Genomic DNA, 20,478 nt, shown 5'->3' with positions numbered 1-20,478 from the left:
CCTTAAACATCTCAAAAAGAACCTCATTTTATCCTATTTTGTTCTACAATCGTACTTTCCTTCTTCACAGAACTATCTAACTTCTTTCTAAATATTAAAGTATTCTTCAATGTGAATGAAGTAATATCAATTCCTTTTGTAGGATGTTTTAGGATTTTTATAGACTTTTCATTGAACTTTGCACGTATATTATTGTGAATTGATTTGGTACGTCTGTGGTACATGTCCTAGCAGTTGCTTTAAAATATCCACATGGAATCAAAACTATCACAAATTACAATATATCGTTCGTATAGCATTTTTAAAATATCTCGTCGATATTTCAATGCATACAGAAAGGTTTGTTTTCTTTAAACAGGGGGGGGGGGGGTGATGCTCGCTGTGCATTTAGCGAAAGAGCTAGCAATGGATTTGATCAAATTCGTCGGAGCTTAACGAAATAAAGCTCTCGGTGTATATATAGCAGAATTTGTTTAGGATTAGTCATGGTAGTTTAGGTGTAAGAGGCAAGAGACAGCAGGAAACGGCGCTCCTCGGCCTCGACAAATAGCACAGAAACCAAGAGATCCTTATTTGCGCGCGATGTTCGCAAATACGCGAGGTAATCGAAGCCAACCGAAGCGAAGAATTAATAAATTAGCTATTCCGTCAGTCGCCCAGCTATATATATTTATCTATTTGATCCAGAGATTCCGTTTCGATCAGTGCACATCGAATTCCTTCAGAGGATCCAGTCGCATGTTTTATCAGGAGTGTTTCCGAGACATATAGCATAAGATATATATATAGTTTACATTTTTCAAAACATTACACGAATGATGGTGGATACAGCAATAACACATGGGACATGTGATAAACCATCGATGAAATCAACGCTAAAACTACCATTTATAGTCCTGAAATAACACTTTTTAAATATAAATATATAGGTTTATAAAAAATTCATCGACGCAAATTTGGTGTTAAAGAAACGTGTAAGATATTAGCTCGGTAGTAAAATTTAGGTGCATCGCGCGTATAGTTTAAAATTAGAAAAGAAAAAACCAATCAGTGAGATGGTGCATACATCAGAGATGGTGCGTGCGGGACAAGTGGGAAACTATCGATAAAATTAAAGTTGCAGGTAAGATATTTTTTCAGTGGCGCAATTGTAGGTGCCGGATAGTATACGCTAACGTATTTGCAAGATGCAGCACACTGATGGACATATAATGCGACGTGTGATTGTAGGCCCGCCAATCGTGGCCGATTGTGCCTCTGAAGGCCCGCTAACTATCTCAAACTAGCTCCATTCAAGCCTCACGACCTCTCTCTATTCGACCCTGCCAGCCCCCTCCCCCCACTCCTCCTCTCTATCACCCTACATCCACCACCACCACCCTCTCCCTTCTCTCTCTCTATCCCTCAACCTCTTTCTCCATCACTCCCACACACACACACACACACACACACAGAAGAAGAAATACTCGTGAGCGCAATTACGCTTACGTCTGGCCTCTACCCACGCGCGAGTATATACACGTCTCCATCGAATTCTCCATCGCGAACGTGCGTGCGGACCCTCTCCTCCCTCTCTACATGTGTGCGAGGGACGAAATTTCAAAACGAACCTCGAATGCCACGGCCGAATGCAAATCTCGTATGAAGCGCGTTTAACAAAGCGCACCGTTCGTTGCGCAAGCTGCAATTTTCTTTCATCGATGCCCCGCACCATGGAGCGACTGCTGCTGCTCGCTCTCTCGCTACCATGCTCCATGCACGCCATGAAAAACCGTAGCGTATTTCTAGCGGAGCAATGTCCACTTAATATTAAATATGGGGCAAACTTGCGCCGCGCCGCTGCACTGATTAGCCGCGATAAAGAATTGATGAACGACGAATGTAAGCTCTAATTGGCGCAAGTGCCACGGATGAAAATGCTTATCCGTATATAAGTCTCGACTCTGAAAACTGCTCTGGTGCATGGGTGGGTAAGCTCACCTGCCCCTGCAAAGCACTCGCAGCCCTATATATGTATATGGATTGCCACGTGCAAACAAGAAGCTCTATTTGTGCGTATGTGTATATACATATATACGCACGTGTGTGAGAGCATATGTCAGGTGAGCGTTAGGCAAGCAGCAACACTGGGTATTCAGAAAAGCTAGACGAGGCATTTGCTGCTGTTAATTAAAAGAGACATATGCGCACATACAGAGGGTGAAAGTAGTCTCGCTAGATTTTATATACTATATGTATATATATATATATATATATATATACATTGGTACACTCTAGAAAATCGAATCGGTTCAAAACATAAACAGAATTTAAAAGGGCCTTAGTTAACTGGTGGACAAGACTTTTTCACGTCGCGCTGCTTAGCAGGTCTAGCACTGAATCCCAAGCGATAAACCAATGGCAATAAACCGATCGAAAGTAAAGAGCCTTTATACGGGGTTTTCTCTAATGGAGAAGTATAGGAGATTCGTGTAGTGGTATAGTTGACTATAGCACTCGGAATGATAGAATTTGAAAGCGCTGATTGGTCAATATTGTGTAGTGCCAACTTAAAATAAGTCGTTACCGATAGTTGGATACGAAAAATAAGACCCGTCATTTTGATGCGTAGAAGTATTACATGTGCTAATCGTAGCAGAATTATGTATAAAATGTAGAAATGTTAAAATAATGAATTGAAAGTATGAATATTCGTAACTTTTAATTCAATATTTTCAAGTTTTACTTTAGTGACATCACCCTTTTGACATTTCTCAATTTTACATCCATTCCTGCTACGATTAGCACGTAACACTTTTGTACACCAAAATGGCGGATTGGTCTCATTTTTCGTATCCAACTATTGCTAACAGCTTATTTTGAGTTGGCACTACACAATATTGACCAATCAGCGCTTTCAAATTCCATCATTCCGAGTGCTATAGTCAACTAACACAAATCTCATATGCTCCTTCGTTAGAGAAAATGTATACATACTACTAATCCGTACTACATTCCGTATATAGAAGGCTAATGCACCATTAGGCTATCCTTTTTCAAATGACAAAAGTACTTTGCAGAGTTTTTTCTTCGAATGGAGGAAACCGAAGTGACGCATTCTCGTAGGATTCAAGTAAAGAACAGTGTTATGTACTAATTTTCACGAAATGCCATTAGCCACACTGAAAAAATAGTCCCTTTTATCCAAGTCCGGCATATTATTATTTTTCAACAACATTTTGTTATTCTAGTTCCAACCAGAATGACAATCTTACAGAACATTAATCTCTTCGAATTTTTTGTTTCGGATTACCCAAACAAGAGATGTCCTCCAAGCCAGTGACCTGTGTTCTTTTCAGGCACCTACTTTGTCGTTGTATAATCTGAATAAAATATTGTAAAAATAAACAAAATCAAAATAATGTGGACATTGTGTATAGCATTGATTGGGGAACTCAAGGTAGACGCATATCCGGAAAATTTATGTCTATATAATATTTGGACGGTGAAAGACTATACGAAGAAATTCTTTAAATAAAGATTCTAACTATCATAATATAAATTGCATCATAACGTTACACATTATATGTGATACATTAAATATTAATATACTGTTATATAAAAATGAAAAAATTCACACAATCGTTGCTATAACAGTAATAAATATATACTTCAAATATAAATATAGTATGGCTTAAAAGAAGTATTCGGTAATATAATATGCAATACACTGTAAAAGACTTAAATTTTTATTCCAAACAAAATAAAAATTTTGAAAATTATAAACATTTTATTTGACAATTTTTCAACATCATTTATTTCTCACATGTTTTGCCTGACAAATTTTTTTAGCACCCTGTATGCTACTGTAAACTTATAAATTGAATGTAACTGCTATTTAAGTGAAACGGTTTGCTAAAGCCAGATAGAAAAGATCGCATACTTAACAAGCCTTCCTCATTGTTTCGTTAGCATCAATGGATTTTCATGCGTTAACCGTGCATTGAAATATAAATAAAATTAACAGCGACGATTGCTACAATAAAGAAAGATCACTAGTTACATTATTTAATGTTAAACCTACAAAATATTTAATTATAAAACTATTACTATCTATATTTCTTTGGAACACATTCTCGTAAGGAGTAAACAATAATCATACTTGAGCTGCTCGCATCACACGGCATATCAATTAAAAAAAATTATGTATTTATGTCGCTTAGAAGCCAAGATATTAATAATTTTTCACTGGGTCTAAGATCGAAGGTACGCGGTTTGATTTTCGCTCACTCTCAGCCGCATCTTCCACCACGCTGCCTACTAGGACTTGACGGATTTTCCAGTCGATCGCATACTTTTAAATAAGATTTTTTCATAAGAAGTACTCCAGATACGCAAATGACAATTTGGGCCTAAAAAGTGACTGCGTAACTGCACCGAGACTTTAAGCTTCATTATTTCAGAAACCAAAAGCCTAAATGCAAAGAGACTAGTTTTAAAAATTGGGGAATACAGCAATCTTTCTGTATGTGCTTTCAGAACGTTGAAAAATCATTATTTTGAGAGTTGTAGGCTTAATAAGCAATTATAAATTACGAGGGCGCGAGAAAAAAATCACTGTGCTTTTGGTAAAGATTTTTTTCGATCAAATATAATTGGGGTTGATTATTGAATATCTGAAAGGGTCTGGAAAAAATTGAGACCAAGTTGATTGCAGCCAAACAAAAGTTATGCAATTAGTAACATGGGGCGAGTCGATGTGACAATATTAATTAATTAATGCATTGCATTGAATCTATTTGTAAAATCGAAATAATCCTTTGTATACCTACCAATGATAATATAAAGAAATCGTCTATAACATTTCAAGGTCATCTATATTTAGCATCTTTTGGAAATCTCATTGTGAAATACACGTCGATTTATCAGTTTTTGTTTTACGTAAATTACTCCTATGTCTCTTACATTTGAGTTTAGTAAATAAAACCATACACGTCTTCTTATATGAAATTTATTTAGGAACACAAAACTCCTAGTAAAATTTCTTTCTACCTCTTACCATTAATGAGTTATAGAGCAAAGTTTAGTCGAAAACACTGCGTTTTTCACCCTCTCAACTACATTTTAATTTTTTATTTGCGAAGCGGCGGTCGCTCAACGTCTGCAAACTTATTGGTCATGCCTTACCACATTTCGGAGAAATTTCAAATATTTTCAACTGTCTACCTCTTACATCCTGAATCGACTACTATTTCGACTAATATAACTGTACTCTAGGCCGAAATCGTCGAAAAGGATTTTCTCGGGGCTCATTGGCTAAACTGTAAGTGAAATAGAGAGCGAAAGAGAGGTCTGAGAAAAATATACCACGCTACCCATGAAGGTACGAAATACCTGGAGGGAGCATAAAGTCCTACTTTAGACTAGGGGGGTTATGCTACTAAGGTGAGAGGAAGGAAGGCTGGCCGCTATTTTTGTGGCATATTTGTCTATGGGTCTTTTCCTAATAACAGCGAAACAAAGTATCCGATTTCATGTTACTTGACTGTAGCACTCAAACATTTTATATTTGGATTAATTTGGTATTAAACTATGTAATTAATATCAATTAACGATAACTAATAGTTATAACAAACATTGAAGATTATCGAACTAAAATTGTGTAAAATTAGCACTTTTCAGTTATTATTAAAAGTGATTGAAAAAAGTGCTATAGTCAAATAACTCAACTCCTATATATGTTTCGCCCTTAGAAAAAGACCGTATGCAAAACCTATATATGCCACAAACTGACACAAAGATGGCGATTGTCGTTCTTTCCCCTCACTCTTCAGGCTTCAATCCCATAAGAGTTTATACTCTTTCTCAAGGCACATTGTACCTTCATGGGCCGGATATATAAACGTCCCTCGAAGTTAAAGAAGCCTCGAAATTTATTGTATTTATCGAGTAGTAGGACCATGTACCTTGAGAGAGCAAAAGGTTACGGGGTTGAAGCCTGAAGAGTGAGGGGAAAGAGGGCCGGCCAAAACATCTTTCTCCCCTCATCCTTCAGGCTTCAACCCCACATAAGCTTACGCTTCCTTAAAGTACTTCGTACCTCCATGTAGCTACCTTTCGCAGTGTGCTTTACCGAACCTAAATGTAGTTGAGCGATGGAAGCTGAGAATGCTGAGACATGCACGCATCGACGTAAATGTATGCGTGACCAACGAGCGGCGACAGAAGTGAGGGTGGCTCACCGACATACCGCCGTTGCTCTGTGTGCGTGTCAGCTAGCGTTGACGTAGTGGGGGTAGCAAATTCCCACAAGGCCCGGCATAAATGAATACCACTCAACCACTGCAGACACAAGGTGGGCCAGGGACTAGCCTATGCTACAGTACGCTCAGTGTCTATTTGCAAATTTATCAACACAACAGTAGTCTCTTCTTACATTTCGTTGTTTGAGATCGTTATTAACTGTTCATATTAAAATAATCGCACTATTTTACCGACAAAACTTTACATTCCAAGTTTATGATAAAATTTATATAAAAACCATATTCGCATAGTAAGCTTCATTCTTCGGAATCATGACACCCGAAAGATTAGTAGTTCTCTATTTCTTGATCAGTTTAACTTTGATTTATTATTGACCATAGTGTTATTATCATTACCATGCATATATGTATAAATGATAAAATATTTCGTAACTATACTTTTTATCTGCAATATATTCTTCGAATATTTTTATTACTATTTATTTATATCCTTTTTAATACTTTTCAATTATATCTTTTGTTTCATTCATTACCTACTTCTTCATTATCCACACACAATTTATACTGATACATAATATATCTTTCTCTCTCTCATTTCCCACAAACAAATATACAATTATGATAATCATTAAACTACAATTTATTTTTGTAGTTTTCATTGTACGTACTACATACTCAATCTTTTATATTTATCTTTCGATTCTCCTGTATACGTCTCTATTACCATTATACGTACTCTCCTTTTATTTGCTCTTTTTTACATTTTCTCTATGTTTAACTATGTTCTATATCTGTATGTATAACTCTACTTTTTCTTAAGAACATTGTTTTTTATTTTGTTAGTTCTTACGACTCTGGAAGGAAAAAACTTTGGAATACCGTACTAATGAGTTTTAAAATGATCGACATGTGCACACAAAACCATATTCCTAAGAAACTTAATTTAAATAGAAAATGGATGAAATAAAAAAATATTAATGTATTACATTTAGCACTTATACTTCGCAATATGCAGTACAAATACAAGGATAGTAGAGATGTATTGTCACCGACTTATATTTTTATATCATTTTATCCGTGAAGTTACGAAGCTGGTACAAAGTACATACCTGTAGGGGGCATATGGCCTGTTTCGAGTTATAACTGTGAAGTTGAGGGGTGGGGGTAAAATGGATGGCTGCCATCTTTACCTGTATAATTGTGACACACATATATATATATATATAATGTATGTGTGTGTGTTATATTGCGCATTTTGATTCACCATGAATGTATAGCCCAAACTTTTAAATAATGTATTTTTTAAATGTATAATGTATATAGCTTATTAAAAAAGTTTTAGGTGCCTATATACCGCTTTCGTATTTCTGTGCTCATTTAATTTGTCTTCATTCACGGTAATCGAATTGAACTAAATATATTAAATTTTCATACACATAATATATATATACAATGTAAAAGATGATGGAATTGACTTCATCTTTTGGGTATATGCTCCCTCCTGGTATACTTCGTACTTCCATGATTTCATTTTTCACTCTCAATATTTAAGTGTATACACATAATATCTCCATATTTATTTTATTTCTTTCTCTTATAGTTTATGTAATTACTTACATTTCTTTCATGATAGTTCGCAGATGGATTGTGCGATTATACAAAAGATATAGCTATTCATATGCTCGAAGATACCAACAATTTATTAAATTTAGAACTTTCGATTCAAAACACATTTAGACTGAAAAATCACCAAAGGATTTCCATGGTAGACTTTAATTAATATACATATCTTATCATTAGAGCATAATAAACTAGTTTTCATTTGTTCCATGTTACTGTTCTATTTACTGCTTCTATATAGACATTTATTTTTTAACACAAAATAACGATTAAACATGTATCATTTTCCAACTTTGATTTTCTCCATTTTCTTGTCTATGAATTTATTTCGATTTAATATTTGCATGTACATATATAAATATAACTCTATTTTTATATAAACATTCTTTCCTCTTTATTGTTACTCATTTATCATTTTACTATTTATTTATAGAATAATATGCTTACCGAACTTCTGCAAGGGAATTACGAAAATTGGATAGATCGCATGGCATCTGTTACTGGTGTATTGGTATAGGTTTCTTCTTTAAATTATTTACTCATTACTCATTATTATCGTCATTAACTAACTATTCGTTTTATTTTATATCATCTACCATTATTTACATCCATTGCAATTTATAAGCTGGAATCTATATCACTCTTTATCGAACACCTAGAAAGTAAATGGTTGCAACCGAATGAATACTTAAAATATAGAAAATTCGTCATCGAATTAAGAAAATATATGTCGAAAATTCCAAATCCAGAAATGAAACTACAATCGGAAAACGTTAAATCCATTAAGGCACTACAATCTGCACAAAAGGCAAGGATCATTGATTGAAACGAAAAATTGAATTTCGCAAAGAAACTGTCGGAGAGTCTGCCAGCGGAGCATCTGGAAATAGAGGACCAAGAGAAGTGATGTTGAGTGATTCAAGTTCTGAGGATGAGGAACAATCAAAGGCTTCAGTAAAAATCAGACAAAGGCGCATTTTGGATTCCATAATACATAGTTACTTTGCATATGAAGCAAGTTCCCATCTGGACAATGATTCATCACTTTAAGTAAAAAAATGAAAAATAGAGATTGTTTTGAATAAAAAGGTCGATTTTGTTATGTAGAAGCGGTAAAAAAATAAATTTATAATCGTTTTTTAATTAAATTTGAAGTATATACCGAAGTCAATAAGTTAACAAATATCTGTGCAAAATTTCAAGTGAATCTGTCAAATACTTTTTGAGTTACATTCCACAGCGCGGAAATTTGGTTAACGTTTTGAGAAAAATGCGTTTCAAATTTTTGAACTTAAAAGTTCTCCTTACTAACAATTCTATAGATTTCATCCTTATCAATGTTTAATTTTGCTTACCTCATATACATATATGTATGGAATATTATTTAAACAGCTAATTATGTACAAACCTTATTAGGCCAAAAAAATCATAAGACAAAACTGCGCACTCGTTTTCTTATTTCAAGCCCTACATGCATTTTAAGAGTGTAGCTTCGATAGCTTTATAAAGACTCTTAAATTATGTTTAGGCTTAAAACATTGGAAATATATTCTTCAGATATGTTAAAGAAATTTTTTACACGAGTCTCCCCCTCTAATTGCGTAAACTTATGAATGTATTAATGCGATTTGTATATGTATGCGTCCCCCGAATCTCCCCTAGAAAGTATTACATAGATTTCTTCCAATTTATTTCGTTTAATTGCATATATATTAATTCATTGATGCGATGCTCACATTAAAAAAAAAAAATGATTTATTATCAAACGAAATATACTTGGCCGAACTATGTCGTGATTTTAAATACGTCGAAATAAATGTAGTTTTTGCTTATACCGCCAAATATAGTTGAAAGATCTCGCTGTCTCAAACACGCGAATAAATTGACATACCTATTAATCTGTATTTTACCACGACAATTTATTTTCGTATTTGAGACAACGAAATCTTTCAACTGTATCCAGCGATATAAGCAAAAACCACATTTATTTCGGCGCATTTAACCTCACTACGTAGTTCAGTCAACTACATTTCGGTTGATAATAAAACATTTTTTTGTCAGTGCAGGGGCAAGAGGTAAGAAAGAGGAGGAGTAGTGTGAGTTTGGCTGGTCGGTTGGTTGCTCCGGGCAAAAAGCTGGCGAAGCGTATGAAGCTAGTGGGTGACCGGCGGCGTGAACAATATCGAACTGTCGGCTCGAGTAAGCAGCGCGTCTCGCTTTTGACCGACCGCATTTCGGCTTGGCGAAAATTGAATTTCCAGTATAGGGGCAGGCAGGCAGGCAGGCAGGCAGGCTGGCAGAGTGCAGACCAGGGACAGCGGTAAGAGCGTGCAGGAGAACAGAAGCAGGAGCGAATACAAGCAGCAGCGGCAGCGGTAAGGTTTGCCAGGGAGACTGAGCTATTTGCGCGGCTTTAATAAGCACGTTTGACGGCGTTTGCTTAACCTTAACAAGCCGGCTAATATCCTGGGGCCTTGCCGTTGCTCGTCGAAACGCGCTCCTAGCTCGCGTCTTCCTATGAACGCTCTTCGTGTGTCTCCGCCGACGCCGCCGACGGCCACCGTCCTCACCACCGTCGGGAATCACCAAAGCTTTTCAAAAGCGAACAAACTCAGTTAGAGAAAGTTGTGCACGCTCTCGGCTAGCCAGCCAACCGGACCCCCGCTTGTGTCTCCGGGACCCACTATATGGATCTAGATACACGGTGCTCGGTGTGCTATAGCTATATATATACATACACCCATCGAGCAGCACGCGTCCACTCGTTGAGCGCTCCTTCCTCCTCCTCGTTTCGAGCCCTGCTGATCCTCGACCCTCCCAACGCGCTCATCCTTCTCTATGTATATATACATATATATATATATGTATGTATATATAGCATACTTGAAACTTGATGCTATCATGCGTGGCCCACATCACCGCACTGCACCCTCGGTAATCCCTAATTAGCTCTCTATACTATAACGCCATTTCTCCTAGAAACACTGCGTGGAAATGTTTAGCGGAACAGCGGCTCTTAATTATTCATCAGCCACCGCAAGAAAGCCTTAATGAACTACGTAACATAACGCAATCCCTGCTAGCTTCCATCTACAGGCTTTCCTTTCACCACCATCATCCCTCCACCCCCACCCCCTTCTTCTTTATCCGTCTCTCTTTCTCTCTTGGATTCTCTTGGAAATTATGCTATGGTAAGTTTATATATATATATGTATATGCGTATTCCGTGTGATACTCAACTATTTACCACTAACGTAGCAAATTATCGATCTCTCCCTCTCGCCCAATGAGCCTTTCGACTATTGATTTTCTTCCGAGCTACGGCAAAAACTGATAGCTTCGGACGATGGACTTATTACGTCCTGTCGTTCCGAGGATTTATTACTTCGGAGAAAATAGGGATCCGTGACCTCTGTCAGAAATGTCTTCCACCACTTCTAGGTTAATTGTCCCCGCATTGTGCGTTATTAACTTTTGACATGGCAAAGAACTGACTTGATCCATTTCAAAAGTTTTTTATTTGCAAAATTCTTTTCGTATAAAAGCGAGAAATCTTAGGGCTCAACGGTGTACTGTATATAGTAAGTTTGTACAGGCGTGAGACTCCTGTGATTATAGGTATTATTTAGTTTACAGGCGAGTGATGTAGCTCTAGCTGCAAATGGGGATCCTCTCTATAGCACACCTTTGTCATTTACAGCAAGTTGTTCGACGTTGGAGTCACCTCGGGGAGCCGAAGCTTCCCACGAGTTCATTTTATTTGCAGTTCGAGGCTTGGGTAACCATCTAAAAATTATAAGAATTAGTATATCGAAATTGATATAGGCTATCGTATAGTATAGAGGGTACCTGTGAATTATTGGGGAAAAGAGGTTTATGTCGACGGACGCAGGATCCCTTGGTCCAGTGAGGAAAGAGACCAAAAGTCCTGTAATAATACTGAATAGCACTCCTATCAAGGACACCCAATGGTAGGACAACCTGTACATTGGGAATACATCGTCCTCGCTGGAAAAAGAAAGCAGGTTGAATTTATAACAAAGTACAGCATAGGTACGCGTCCAATATTTGCCTGATTCTCGGTTCATCGTTATTGTTATTGTTAATTAACAGCAATGGTCGGAATATTACAAATGAAGTGAGCGTTAATAATTTTTCATCGTCACGCATGAGCAACTAATTTGTTAGCGATCACGCTTGGCCTAATAATATTCATTGGGAGCTGCTCACTTGTGATAAATAAATTGGTCGAGGAACGCTTGGCTGACATTTCCTGGACATTGGTCGACCGGTACGGGCAGCTTTTTTGCAACTATCGTTCCGGCACTAACTGACGCGTTCGCGCCAAAACTTGCCCAGCCGGCAATCGCGAATCCAACGATGGTACCGACGAATGCACCCTGATTGGAAAAAAAGGGCAAAATAGATTTAATAGCATGAACCGTTTTACTAGCAGAATAATTGCGCGAGCTTCAAATTGTTTTTTCACCTTGGAATTTGACCAGGGAAACAGCATGCCCAGAGTGAAAACACCGAAGGAGGTGCCAGCGGCTATAGCTGCCAGTCCATTAGTCACCTAAAACAATAATAAGAAAAAAGAAGAATAGAGAAACTTTTGCAGTAATAACCACCTCGACGCTCGGGATACTCGTGTATAGGCGCAGCTGGGCATTTCTTATTGGACACTTTTGACTCGGGCTTACCACCAAGACTCCGCCGAGCCTTTCGACGAAAAACACCAGTCCCAGAGCGATAAAACCCAGCAAGACTACTATGCTTTTCACGAAAATCGACGCACACCGCTCATTAGGCTTCATTTTGAAGGATCCTTTCACAAAATCCTCCAGCAATACCACGGACGTCGAGTTCAGGCCCACTGACAGGGTACTGTGAAAACGATAAGCAACGTTTAAAAGCATATCGGTTTATTAATTAATATAAACATATATTTGCACCCATAACGATTGAAATAACGCTACTAATTTATAATAAAACGTGTCAGGTGGTGGCTTTGTCTTTAATGAGCAACTAATTATTAATAATTTTACGTAATTGTTACGCGTAATTAATCCTTGTACCTGTTAACTTTTCAATTATAAACTCGTGGCTGGCAGCTTGTAAAATAAATTATTATTAAACGAGTTGGGTATTTGATTAATTAAGGTCGTTTGATAATTGGCAAAACATTCTATTAATTATGCATAAATGTTGGCGTGATACTCACCTGAGCGCAGCTCCGAAGATACCGGAAATAAAAAGGCCGGGTATTCCATATAAATTACCAGCTATTTCCATGACAAAAGCCGGTAGCATCTGATCGTCGGCCGCGACCAGACCACTAGCCCGAGGATCGCATTTCGGCGGGGCCCACCAGGCTAATAGAACTAATCCGCACCAGCAACAAATTGATTGGAACGTGATTACGCCAATGGTGAACAGCACGATGGATCTATAACACACGCGTGTTCAGTCGATCCAACTTTTGCGAACCTCTGGTAAAAATCCTATACAAAAAGAGAAGAAAATACTTACAATTGGCAGCTTTTTAAATCTTTCAAAGCTGTGTAACGCTGTACCATGGTCTGATTGACAGCGATGTAAGAGGCGCAATAGAAGAAGGAGCCGAACAAAACTGACCAAACGGTGTGTCTCGTGTAAAGCGACGGATCGAAACTGAAACATTTTTCATTCAACTTCCTTGTCGAGAATGAAAATTTTTCCAAAATCTACCCAAACGTCTTACTTGAAAAATTCTATCCTGTTCATTTCTTCGGCTGTCTTCCAGATTCGAGTTGGGCCGTCCAGCGACCAAGTGCCTATAATCGCCACTGCCAGCATGGCCAATATCATTATTGCTACTTGAAGGGTGTCCGTCCATACCACAGCTCTGATGCCTCCCTAAAAATCATACAATTTTCCCCTACATCTCATTTTCTTCCCTATACATTAAGAATCTTGCGCTCAATCCTCTTATTTATTCCCTCGCCAAAAACTCGCCGTTTACTCTTAAGTACTCTGATTTAATCAAGGATCTAGGTTGGATGAAGCGCGCCCGGCTGCACGTCTATAAGAAAATATTTGCATTGGAGGGCGAAAATGGCCAAAATGGCGGAGAGAGTATGACTATCGTGCTAATTTCGCGCTAGCGGGGAATCCTCATCGTGAAATTCTCCAGAGATAACTGGAGTTCCTGGTCGATGGCGGAGTAGGGATTCAGGGGTAGAGAGCCAGGAGAGTCCGAGCAAAACAATTTTCGGGAGACAATGCCGCGAAGAAACTCGCGAACCCACCGAAATGTTTATGGACGGAAACTGAAAGCTCGACAATGGCTGGTGGGAAACAATAGCGAAGCTAGCGGCGGCCCGTCGAGTGCCTCTTGGAGAACGGCGCGCCGGCAAATCACAAAGCTACCCGCTCAACTGATTAATCACGCCCTCGCACGCGTCTAATTATACCAGCAATTTGTTAAACCTCCAATTAATTAGAATTTATCGCGTTAGAGTGACTCTTTTGCACAGTTGTTTCCTGCTATATACAGCGGCGCACCACCACATCCCGCCCCTGTTCTCTCATGCTCCTCAATTTTAATTAATTACTGTTTACCATAAGACCGCGAGCAAAACCTTAAGGCGTTCTTTCATCCCCCTCTCTTTCCAGCCTCCGATTTTTTCCTTTTTTAACCAAGCGTCAATAGTTTTCACTCGTTATAAATATATCATAGCAGAGCTTCGGAAGAGACCGAACGCGATCTAAAGTTTTCGATATGGAGAGATTTGAATATTTTTTTGCAGATTTCCATCGTTATCGATCGTCGGTACGAGGAACGCTCTGCAATACCTACCGGCTGGAGAACGCGCGAGGTCGCGGGAAAGAGGATAGCTGCTATATCGCGTTATCTCTCGAATCGCTCGAATCTCTCTCATTCTCTCTTTTGACTCGGCTTACTTTGGTTTGGTTGGCTTCTTTCTCCCCACTACCCACTGCCACTTGATGGCGTCTCTGGAGTGTAGCCACCTCCAGAGATCCGTTAGTCAACTTTTTAGGATTCAGTGCTCGATTTTCAGATATCAGCCTTACGCTACTGCTTGTAAATACGATAAATATTGTACGTAAGAACGAACCGAGGAGGTCTGTGAGAAAATTGTGAATTCTTCGTTTCGCGATAAAGTCTGACGTGCGTTTGTCATCGAGGTAAACTGTTTGTTTATATAGATTCAAAGTCCGGTCAGATAAATATGCAATAGTTTATCATAGAGTTAGTGATCTTTCATTATGGAGAAATATAAAGTTGAATTGTCGTTCTTGTAAAGCCATTTGTTTTCCATAATTGTTGTTTTACATGTGTATACATTCTCGTGTGCAAGTGTATAGAAGAAACAACTGGAGTTACGTGTGAAGCAATTTATAGATACTCTTAGGTCGAGATACGAGCAGGTTCTATGCTGAATGAATAAAGTACGGCTTTGTTCTACCCGAACTCTTCTTCGTTGGAATTCCAATAGAATATTTACGTAGTTGTAAATAGTATATCAATCAGGGTCATCTAATTCAATTAAAAAAAAATAACCTATTTAGCATTTTCATGATTGCCTCTCTTGATAATTTGTATGTACTTAAGTATGATTTAACCAAACGCGCCATCTTTGTTTTCGAACAACATTATCTAGACTAATTGAATGCCCGTGTTTGCTTCTTGCACAATAATTATTTATTCGCTTTTGATCGTGTCAGATTCAATATTGTTTTATTTAAATTTCAGCACGTTCCAATTTGAAATTGATTAATTTTTATTATTTAATTTTGTCTTGTCTGTTTGTGCACTGCCTCTTACGAACTTTGCCCTCTTTTTTCTCCCCAGAATATTAACTAGCTAATTGTGTTGATTGTTGTGTGAAAATGGCACTTTCCAAGCCATCGCAAATGTTTTACAATCTCGCTGCTGCATATTTCGACCAACTTTACACGCATCCGCTCAGGACCAAAGCACTAACTAGGTGAATTGTATTTTTGCTTCTTAAACCGTCTACTTTTCGTAACACAGATATCGTTATTGAAATCTGAAGAATCGAAAATTACCTGGTAAATCATAATTAAATATATGTTCCGACAGGAAAATCTAACCATAAATATCTTTCAGTTGCGTAATTGCGGCACTGGGGAATTATGTATCGCAACATATCGTCGGTGTAAAAAAAATTAGCGAGGATAGCATACTAGCGTTTGGATTATTTGGGTAGGTTTGCAAATAGAACAGTACATATATAGTGATTTGAGAAAGATAAAGAAATATTTTGTGCGAAAATATACATTGAAATTTTGCAGATTACTCTTCGGGGGTCCTTTGCCACACTATTTTTATCAATACGTATTTAAATTGGTGAAAAATCCTTATGGTGTTCTGTTAATAGAGAGGCTTATCTATACACCATGTTTCCAAGCGCTCTCTCTGTATCTGTTATCAAGATTCGAGGTAAATATGAAATAAATTAGGAGATCAAAAACTCGGCGGACTCGAAATCTACAATAGATAATTAAATTCTGCGAATTACAGGGGAAAACACACGCTGCGGCCAGTGAACAGCTGAAAAAGCTGTACTTGCCTGTTCTTGCCGCTAATTTGGAGATCATCACGTTACTACAATACATCAATATTAAATTCGTCCCTCCTATGGTAATAATTTATTTAGCGAATCTATTACGGCATAAGAGAAAAATCACGGAAGTAAAAAAAAAAACGATTTTGCTTAATTTCAGCTACGAGTTTTAGTATCCAATTTGATTGGCTTTTTCTGGGTGATTTATTTGGCAAAGAAGAGAGCAAGAGCCGCCACTGCCAAGGACTGTCCGGAGAAGAAAAAGCCTGGTATCGACCGCCGGTAAACTGCTATGCCTATTTGTTTATAATTTATAAAGCTATTTTTACTTGTGTGATTTTTGTATCTGAATGCTGATGTTTTTAATGTTATCTACACATTTTTATATGCTCAGGTTTAATAAATTGTTGATCGAAAATGAACACTTTTATAACATACTTATCTTTATTACTTACCAAAACTGTGTAGAACACGCAAATCCCGCACACGACGGCTCCAATTATGTGTATATTTATCCCACTCACTGAAACAATACACATTCTTTGGAATAAAACGTGAATTTTAATTATTTTCGAAGCAGTTCAATGAATTTTATCAATTCTTTTGTTTTAATTTAAAATTGATAAGCCTGCTCATATTGCTTTTATTAAATAATACCTTCGTTCAGAGCCAGTGCGGGTACGTAGATTACTATTGATTGGTAGAGTACCTAAATTTTTTTTATAAAAGCAGGATGTAATTCAGTTTTAAAACCTCCTAAAATTTTATTCTTTTAATACTTACTATGTCGAAGACGAAAATGAATGATATTAATAGTCGCACTTCTCTGCTAAATCTTATCTCGAGGTACTGAAACGAATAAATAATCTTGTTGAAGAGCAGTTTGGTATAGCGAGTACATTAAAAAAAATTTTAAACAGCGATCGACTGAAACATACCTCGTAAACCGAGTTGAGTTGTAGTTTGACAAAAACTGGTAGGTAAATCGTCATTACGACCAAACCAGCCATTATCATCGAGATGATAGTTATCCAATACTGGGTACCGAAATTGTAGATCTCTGATGGCGTGCCCAAAATCGTTACACCGGATATAAAGCTAAAATATAAAAAAATTATATGAGGGAAAAGTGTGCAGAAAAAACTTTGTTACTTGGTGCACTCATACCTGGCAATGAGTGATGCAGAAACTGGGACCAAGGACATGCTCTTGCCCCCTAACAAATAATCCATGGTAGTGATTTTTTTTACCCTCCTGTATTGCCATATTCCAGCGGCTGCAGAAACCGTCAGCATAAGTCCGAAAACCAACCAGTCTGCCCAGTGAAAATATTTCCGTATTTCTTCAGCCATGTTGATCTTTATCCAGATAATAGGAAAATGTTATTAAGCTCTCTGGTCTACAAAAGATAAACGATAAGGTGGGAATGAAATTTCTGTCATAATATCAATCTTTTATGCTTGGAGAAATATTCCTTTACGTTTTAGTGTGTCCTTTTTATCCTCTCTCTTTCATCACGGATCTAATCTGCAATAAATAAATCAAATCAAATGAAATTATTACAGCATTACCCATGACCATTGTTTCAATTGTAATAATTTTAATCGAAGATAATTCACGCACAGCCTCTCTTGGTTTTTATCTAATTCTACTTAAAAACCAATCGCATACCTCATTTATATTCTTTCAAAATGATATTTCGCGGCGCTACACTGTTATTTCAAACTAATCAGGATGGTACCTCGTTAACTACTGCAGAAACAGCAGATGAGTACCGGAATATTAGCCTTAACGTTCGTAATTGAACTCTATAAAATGAAGGAAGATAACGGTGACGATGCGAAATGATTTCTCTTTCCCTCTCTCTCTCTCCATCTCGCTTCTCTGCTTAATAGATTGTAAGATTACCAAACCTTTAACGAGCATTGCAATAAAGTGTCAAATGGTTGTATACAAGACAGCGACCAGTTCAAGTGTGCACAGTTCTGCTCTATATTTTCTTCTTTTAGATAATGAAAGCAAACTTTATTCTTGTTTAACTATTGAGTTCATCGATAACGCTTCATTAACCCTATCAAGGATAATATTGTCACACGTGTTTGTGTGTGTGTGCTGGTCATTCTAATTTTATCTATTTTTTTTTTTCAAGTATTCCACGTGCAAAAAGTTAAAACCTTTTGGAGAACAACTCACTATAAAAGTACTTGCTGCAATGAAGGAGAAAAAAAAATCTCTTATGACGTTACGAAGGAAACTAATGAAATAAAGAATGCAACGACTTTCTATCACTTTAGAATTCATCCCTAAAAGATATAATGCAAATAATTCTTTGACGTTTCGATAAATTTAAAAATATTACAATGCACCGTTTGAGGTAATTATTAAGGTCGTCTTATTGAGTAAAATATTTAGAGAATGACTTTAGATTGGCATTCAAATCTTCAAACTATTAATGTGGAATAATTAAACCATTGAAAAATAAAATGGAGATAAGCAACAGCTGGTATACTCCTGCACTTACCGACAAATCTCATATGCTGAAGAAACCTCGACAGTAGGTATCACTATAGTTAAATTTAGCTTCTTTGGAAATGACACGTGAAGAGTCGAATCTACTAAAAAATAAGAAGTTAGAGTAGACGTGAACCGAGTATTGGAGAAAACGTTTTCGACCGATTATACTACTTTCTTCCTTACGCTCAACTATTTTTATCAATTGTTCAACGATACTTGTTAAGGAGATAAAGTCTAGAGTGAAAATTGTTTTCAGTCTTTGGTCTATCTAACAATGGCCAATATGTTTGATTAGTTGTGAATTTATTTGACTTGCCTCATGCGCCGAGATTACGTGGTGCTGCAATTAGGAAAGACCTTGAAATGATCAGCTGTTGATACAATGTATAAGTTCTGGCTTCCTGCCTCTAAAATTCATCAAAATTTAATAAAAATCTTTAAGTAAGATTTTGAGAAATTTCTCCTCTTTGAAGTAAACATGAAAATCTCTGTCGCGTTCATCAAATGAAATGTAAAGAGATTAATTTGATTCTTATTTCTAACAGAGTGAGATTTTTCATATAGGATCTAAAAAGAATTTGAATTCCAGTGTCTGACAAAGTCTCACCTAATTTGAACTATAGCACAAAACTCGTTTCTCCAGCCACTAAGTATTTGGTGGAAAGAGGATAGCCTCTAAGCCCATTTGGTTCAAATTTCTTGCAATTGCTTATTTAGCAATCATTTAATTAAATCGAAAGTTGGCATTTTTTTTTACTTTACAACACTTGATTCTAAACGAAATTGTTAAAATACCGAATTTGGTAATTATTATTATTTTACGTAAAATTATCTTAACAATATTAATAAAATCAACAATTAAAAATGTTTAAAAATAACAAAAAACATTATACTGCTCAATTTAAAATATACAATAGACGGTCGCACTATTAAAATTTATTGTTTAAAGTCCGGAATGAAATTTATTTACAAAATTTTTAGTTGAAAAGATTGTTAAAAAGGAACATCTAATTTCGTAAGTATTCCTTGCACGTTCCACTCATTCTTGTAATTTTTAAAATATCGTCTTTATCAATTATTAACGATTATCGAAGATCTATCTTCAGGGTTAATGCACACGAGTCTTTGCACCGTCACTTTCCAACAAACTATCCTGCTTCACCGTAAACCGTTACGTTTTGTATCTCGAAGTTAAGTCAGTTAAGGTGTACCGAACGACCATTCTCAATCCCCACCATTCACTTGCGCGACAGCTATCATTTGTACTTACTGAGATAAAGCAAAACATAAACCTCGTTGAAAGAAACGGAAAAAACAATCTTCATTTAAAGCGACAATTTTGATTGGCAAATTAATAATTAACCATTGCTTTGTCAATAGGAAAAAAAATTCAGAATTGGCCAGAAGCTATGGTGATGAGATAATTGGTTCGTTTTAACTTTCACTTGTATTGAAATAACTCTATTGAAAACGTAACAATTACAAAAGAATTAGATAATTGACGCATA

General features: G+C 36.8%; 2 protein-coding genes across 8 annotated transcripts; one reads left to right on the top strand and one right to left on the bottom strand.

The window, feature by feature from the left end:
* Positions 1-11,361: 11,361 nt before the first annotated feature.
* LOC136783551 (sodium-coupled monocarboxylate transporter 1-like) lies at positions 11,362-20,134 on the bottom strand. Of its 5 annotated transcripts, none has more exons than XM_066743800.1 (17): positions 19,578-20,134; positions 19,287-19,377; positions 18,978-19,071; positions 17,937-17,983; positions 17,624-17,855; positions 17,395-17,554; positions 17,240-17,305; positions 17,114-17,165; positions 16,912-16,979; positions 13,606-13,760; positions 13,395-13,535; positions 13,087-13,311; positions 12,566-12,749; positions 12,352-12,438; positions 12,093-12,262; positions 11,712-11,870; positions 11,362-11,648 (listed from the first exon to the last, which is right to left on the bottom strand). In XM_066743800.1, exons 5-17 carry the CDS (start codon positions 17,806-17,808, stop codon positions 11,537-11,539), a joined length of 1,764 nt encoding a protein of 587 aa, XP_066599897.1. In that variant the 5' UTR covers positions 17,809-17,855; positions 17,937-17,983; positions 18,978-19,071; positions 19,287-19,377; positions 19,578-20,134; the 3' UTR covers positions 11,362-11,536. The 5 variants fall into 5 exon arrangements, with proteins under 5 accessions (XP_066599897.1, XP_066599896.1, XP_066599899.1 ...); XM_066743799.1 differs by having other exon boundaries at positions 18,978-19,068; XM_066743802.1 differs by lacking the exon at positions 18,978-19,071.
* Positions 14,799-16,878, top strand: LOC136783553 (PXMP2/4 family protein 3). Of its 3 annotated transcripts, none has more exons than XM_066743805.1 (6): positions 14,799-15,053; positions 15,721-15,856; positions 16,000-16,095; positions 16,185-16,332; positions 16,414-16,533; positions 16,617-16,878. In XM_066743805.1, the coding sequence occupies exons 2-6, from the start codon at positions 15,759-15,761 to the stop codon at positions 16,740-16,742; spliced, it is 588 nt and encodes a 195-aa protein (XP_066599902.1). In that variant the 5' UTR covers positions 14,799-15,053; positions 15,721-15,758; the 3' UTR covers positions 16,743-16,878. The 3 variants fall into 3 exon arrangements, with proteins under 3 accessions (XP_066599902.1, XP_066599904.1, XP_066599903.1); XM_066743807.1 differs by lacking the exon at positions 14,799-15,053 and adding an exon at positions 15,062-15,317; XM_066743806.1 differs by lacking the exon at positions 14,799-15,053 and having other exon boundaries at positions 15,336-15,856.
* Positions 20,135-20,478: the final 344 nt, after the last annotated feature.

This window comes from Prorops nasuta, unplaced genomic scaffold (genome assembly GCF_024137725.1).
Source record: "Prorops nasuta isolate Cenicafe-Biocafe unplaced genomic scaffold, Cenicafe_Pnas_1.2 PNAS00033, whole genome shotgun sequence".
NCBI classification, from domain to species: Eukaryota; Metazoa; Arthropoda; class Insecta; order Hymenoptera; family Bethylidae; genus Prorops; species Prorops nasuta.
Note: the sequence above shows the minus strand (reverse complement) of the source record. Positions and strands in the feature narration are given on the sequence as shown.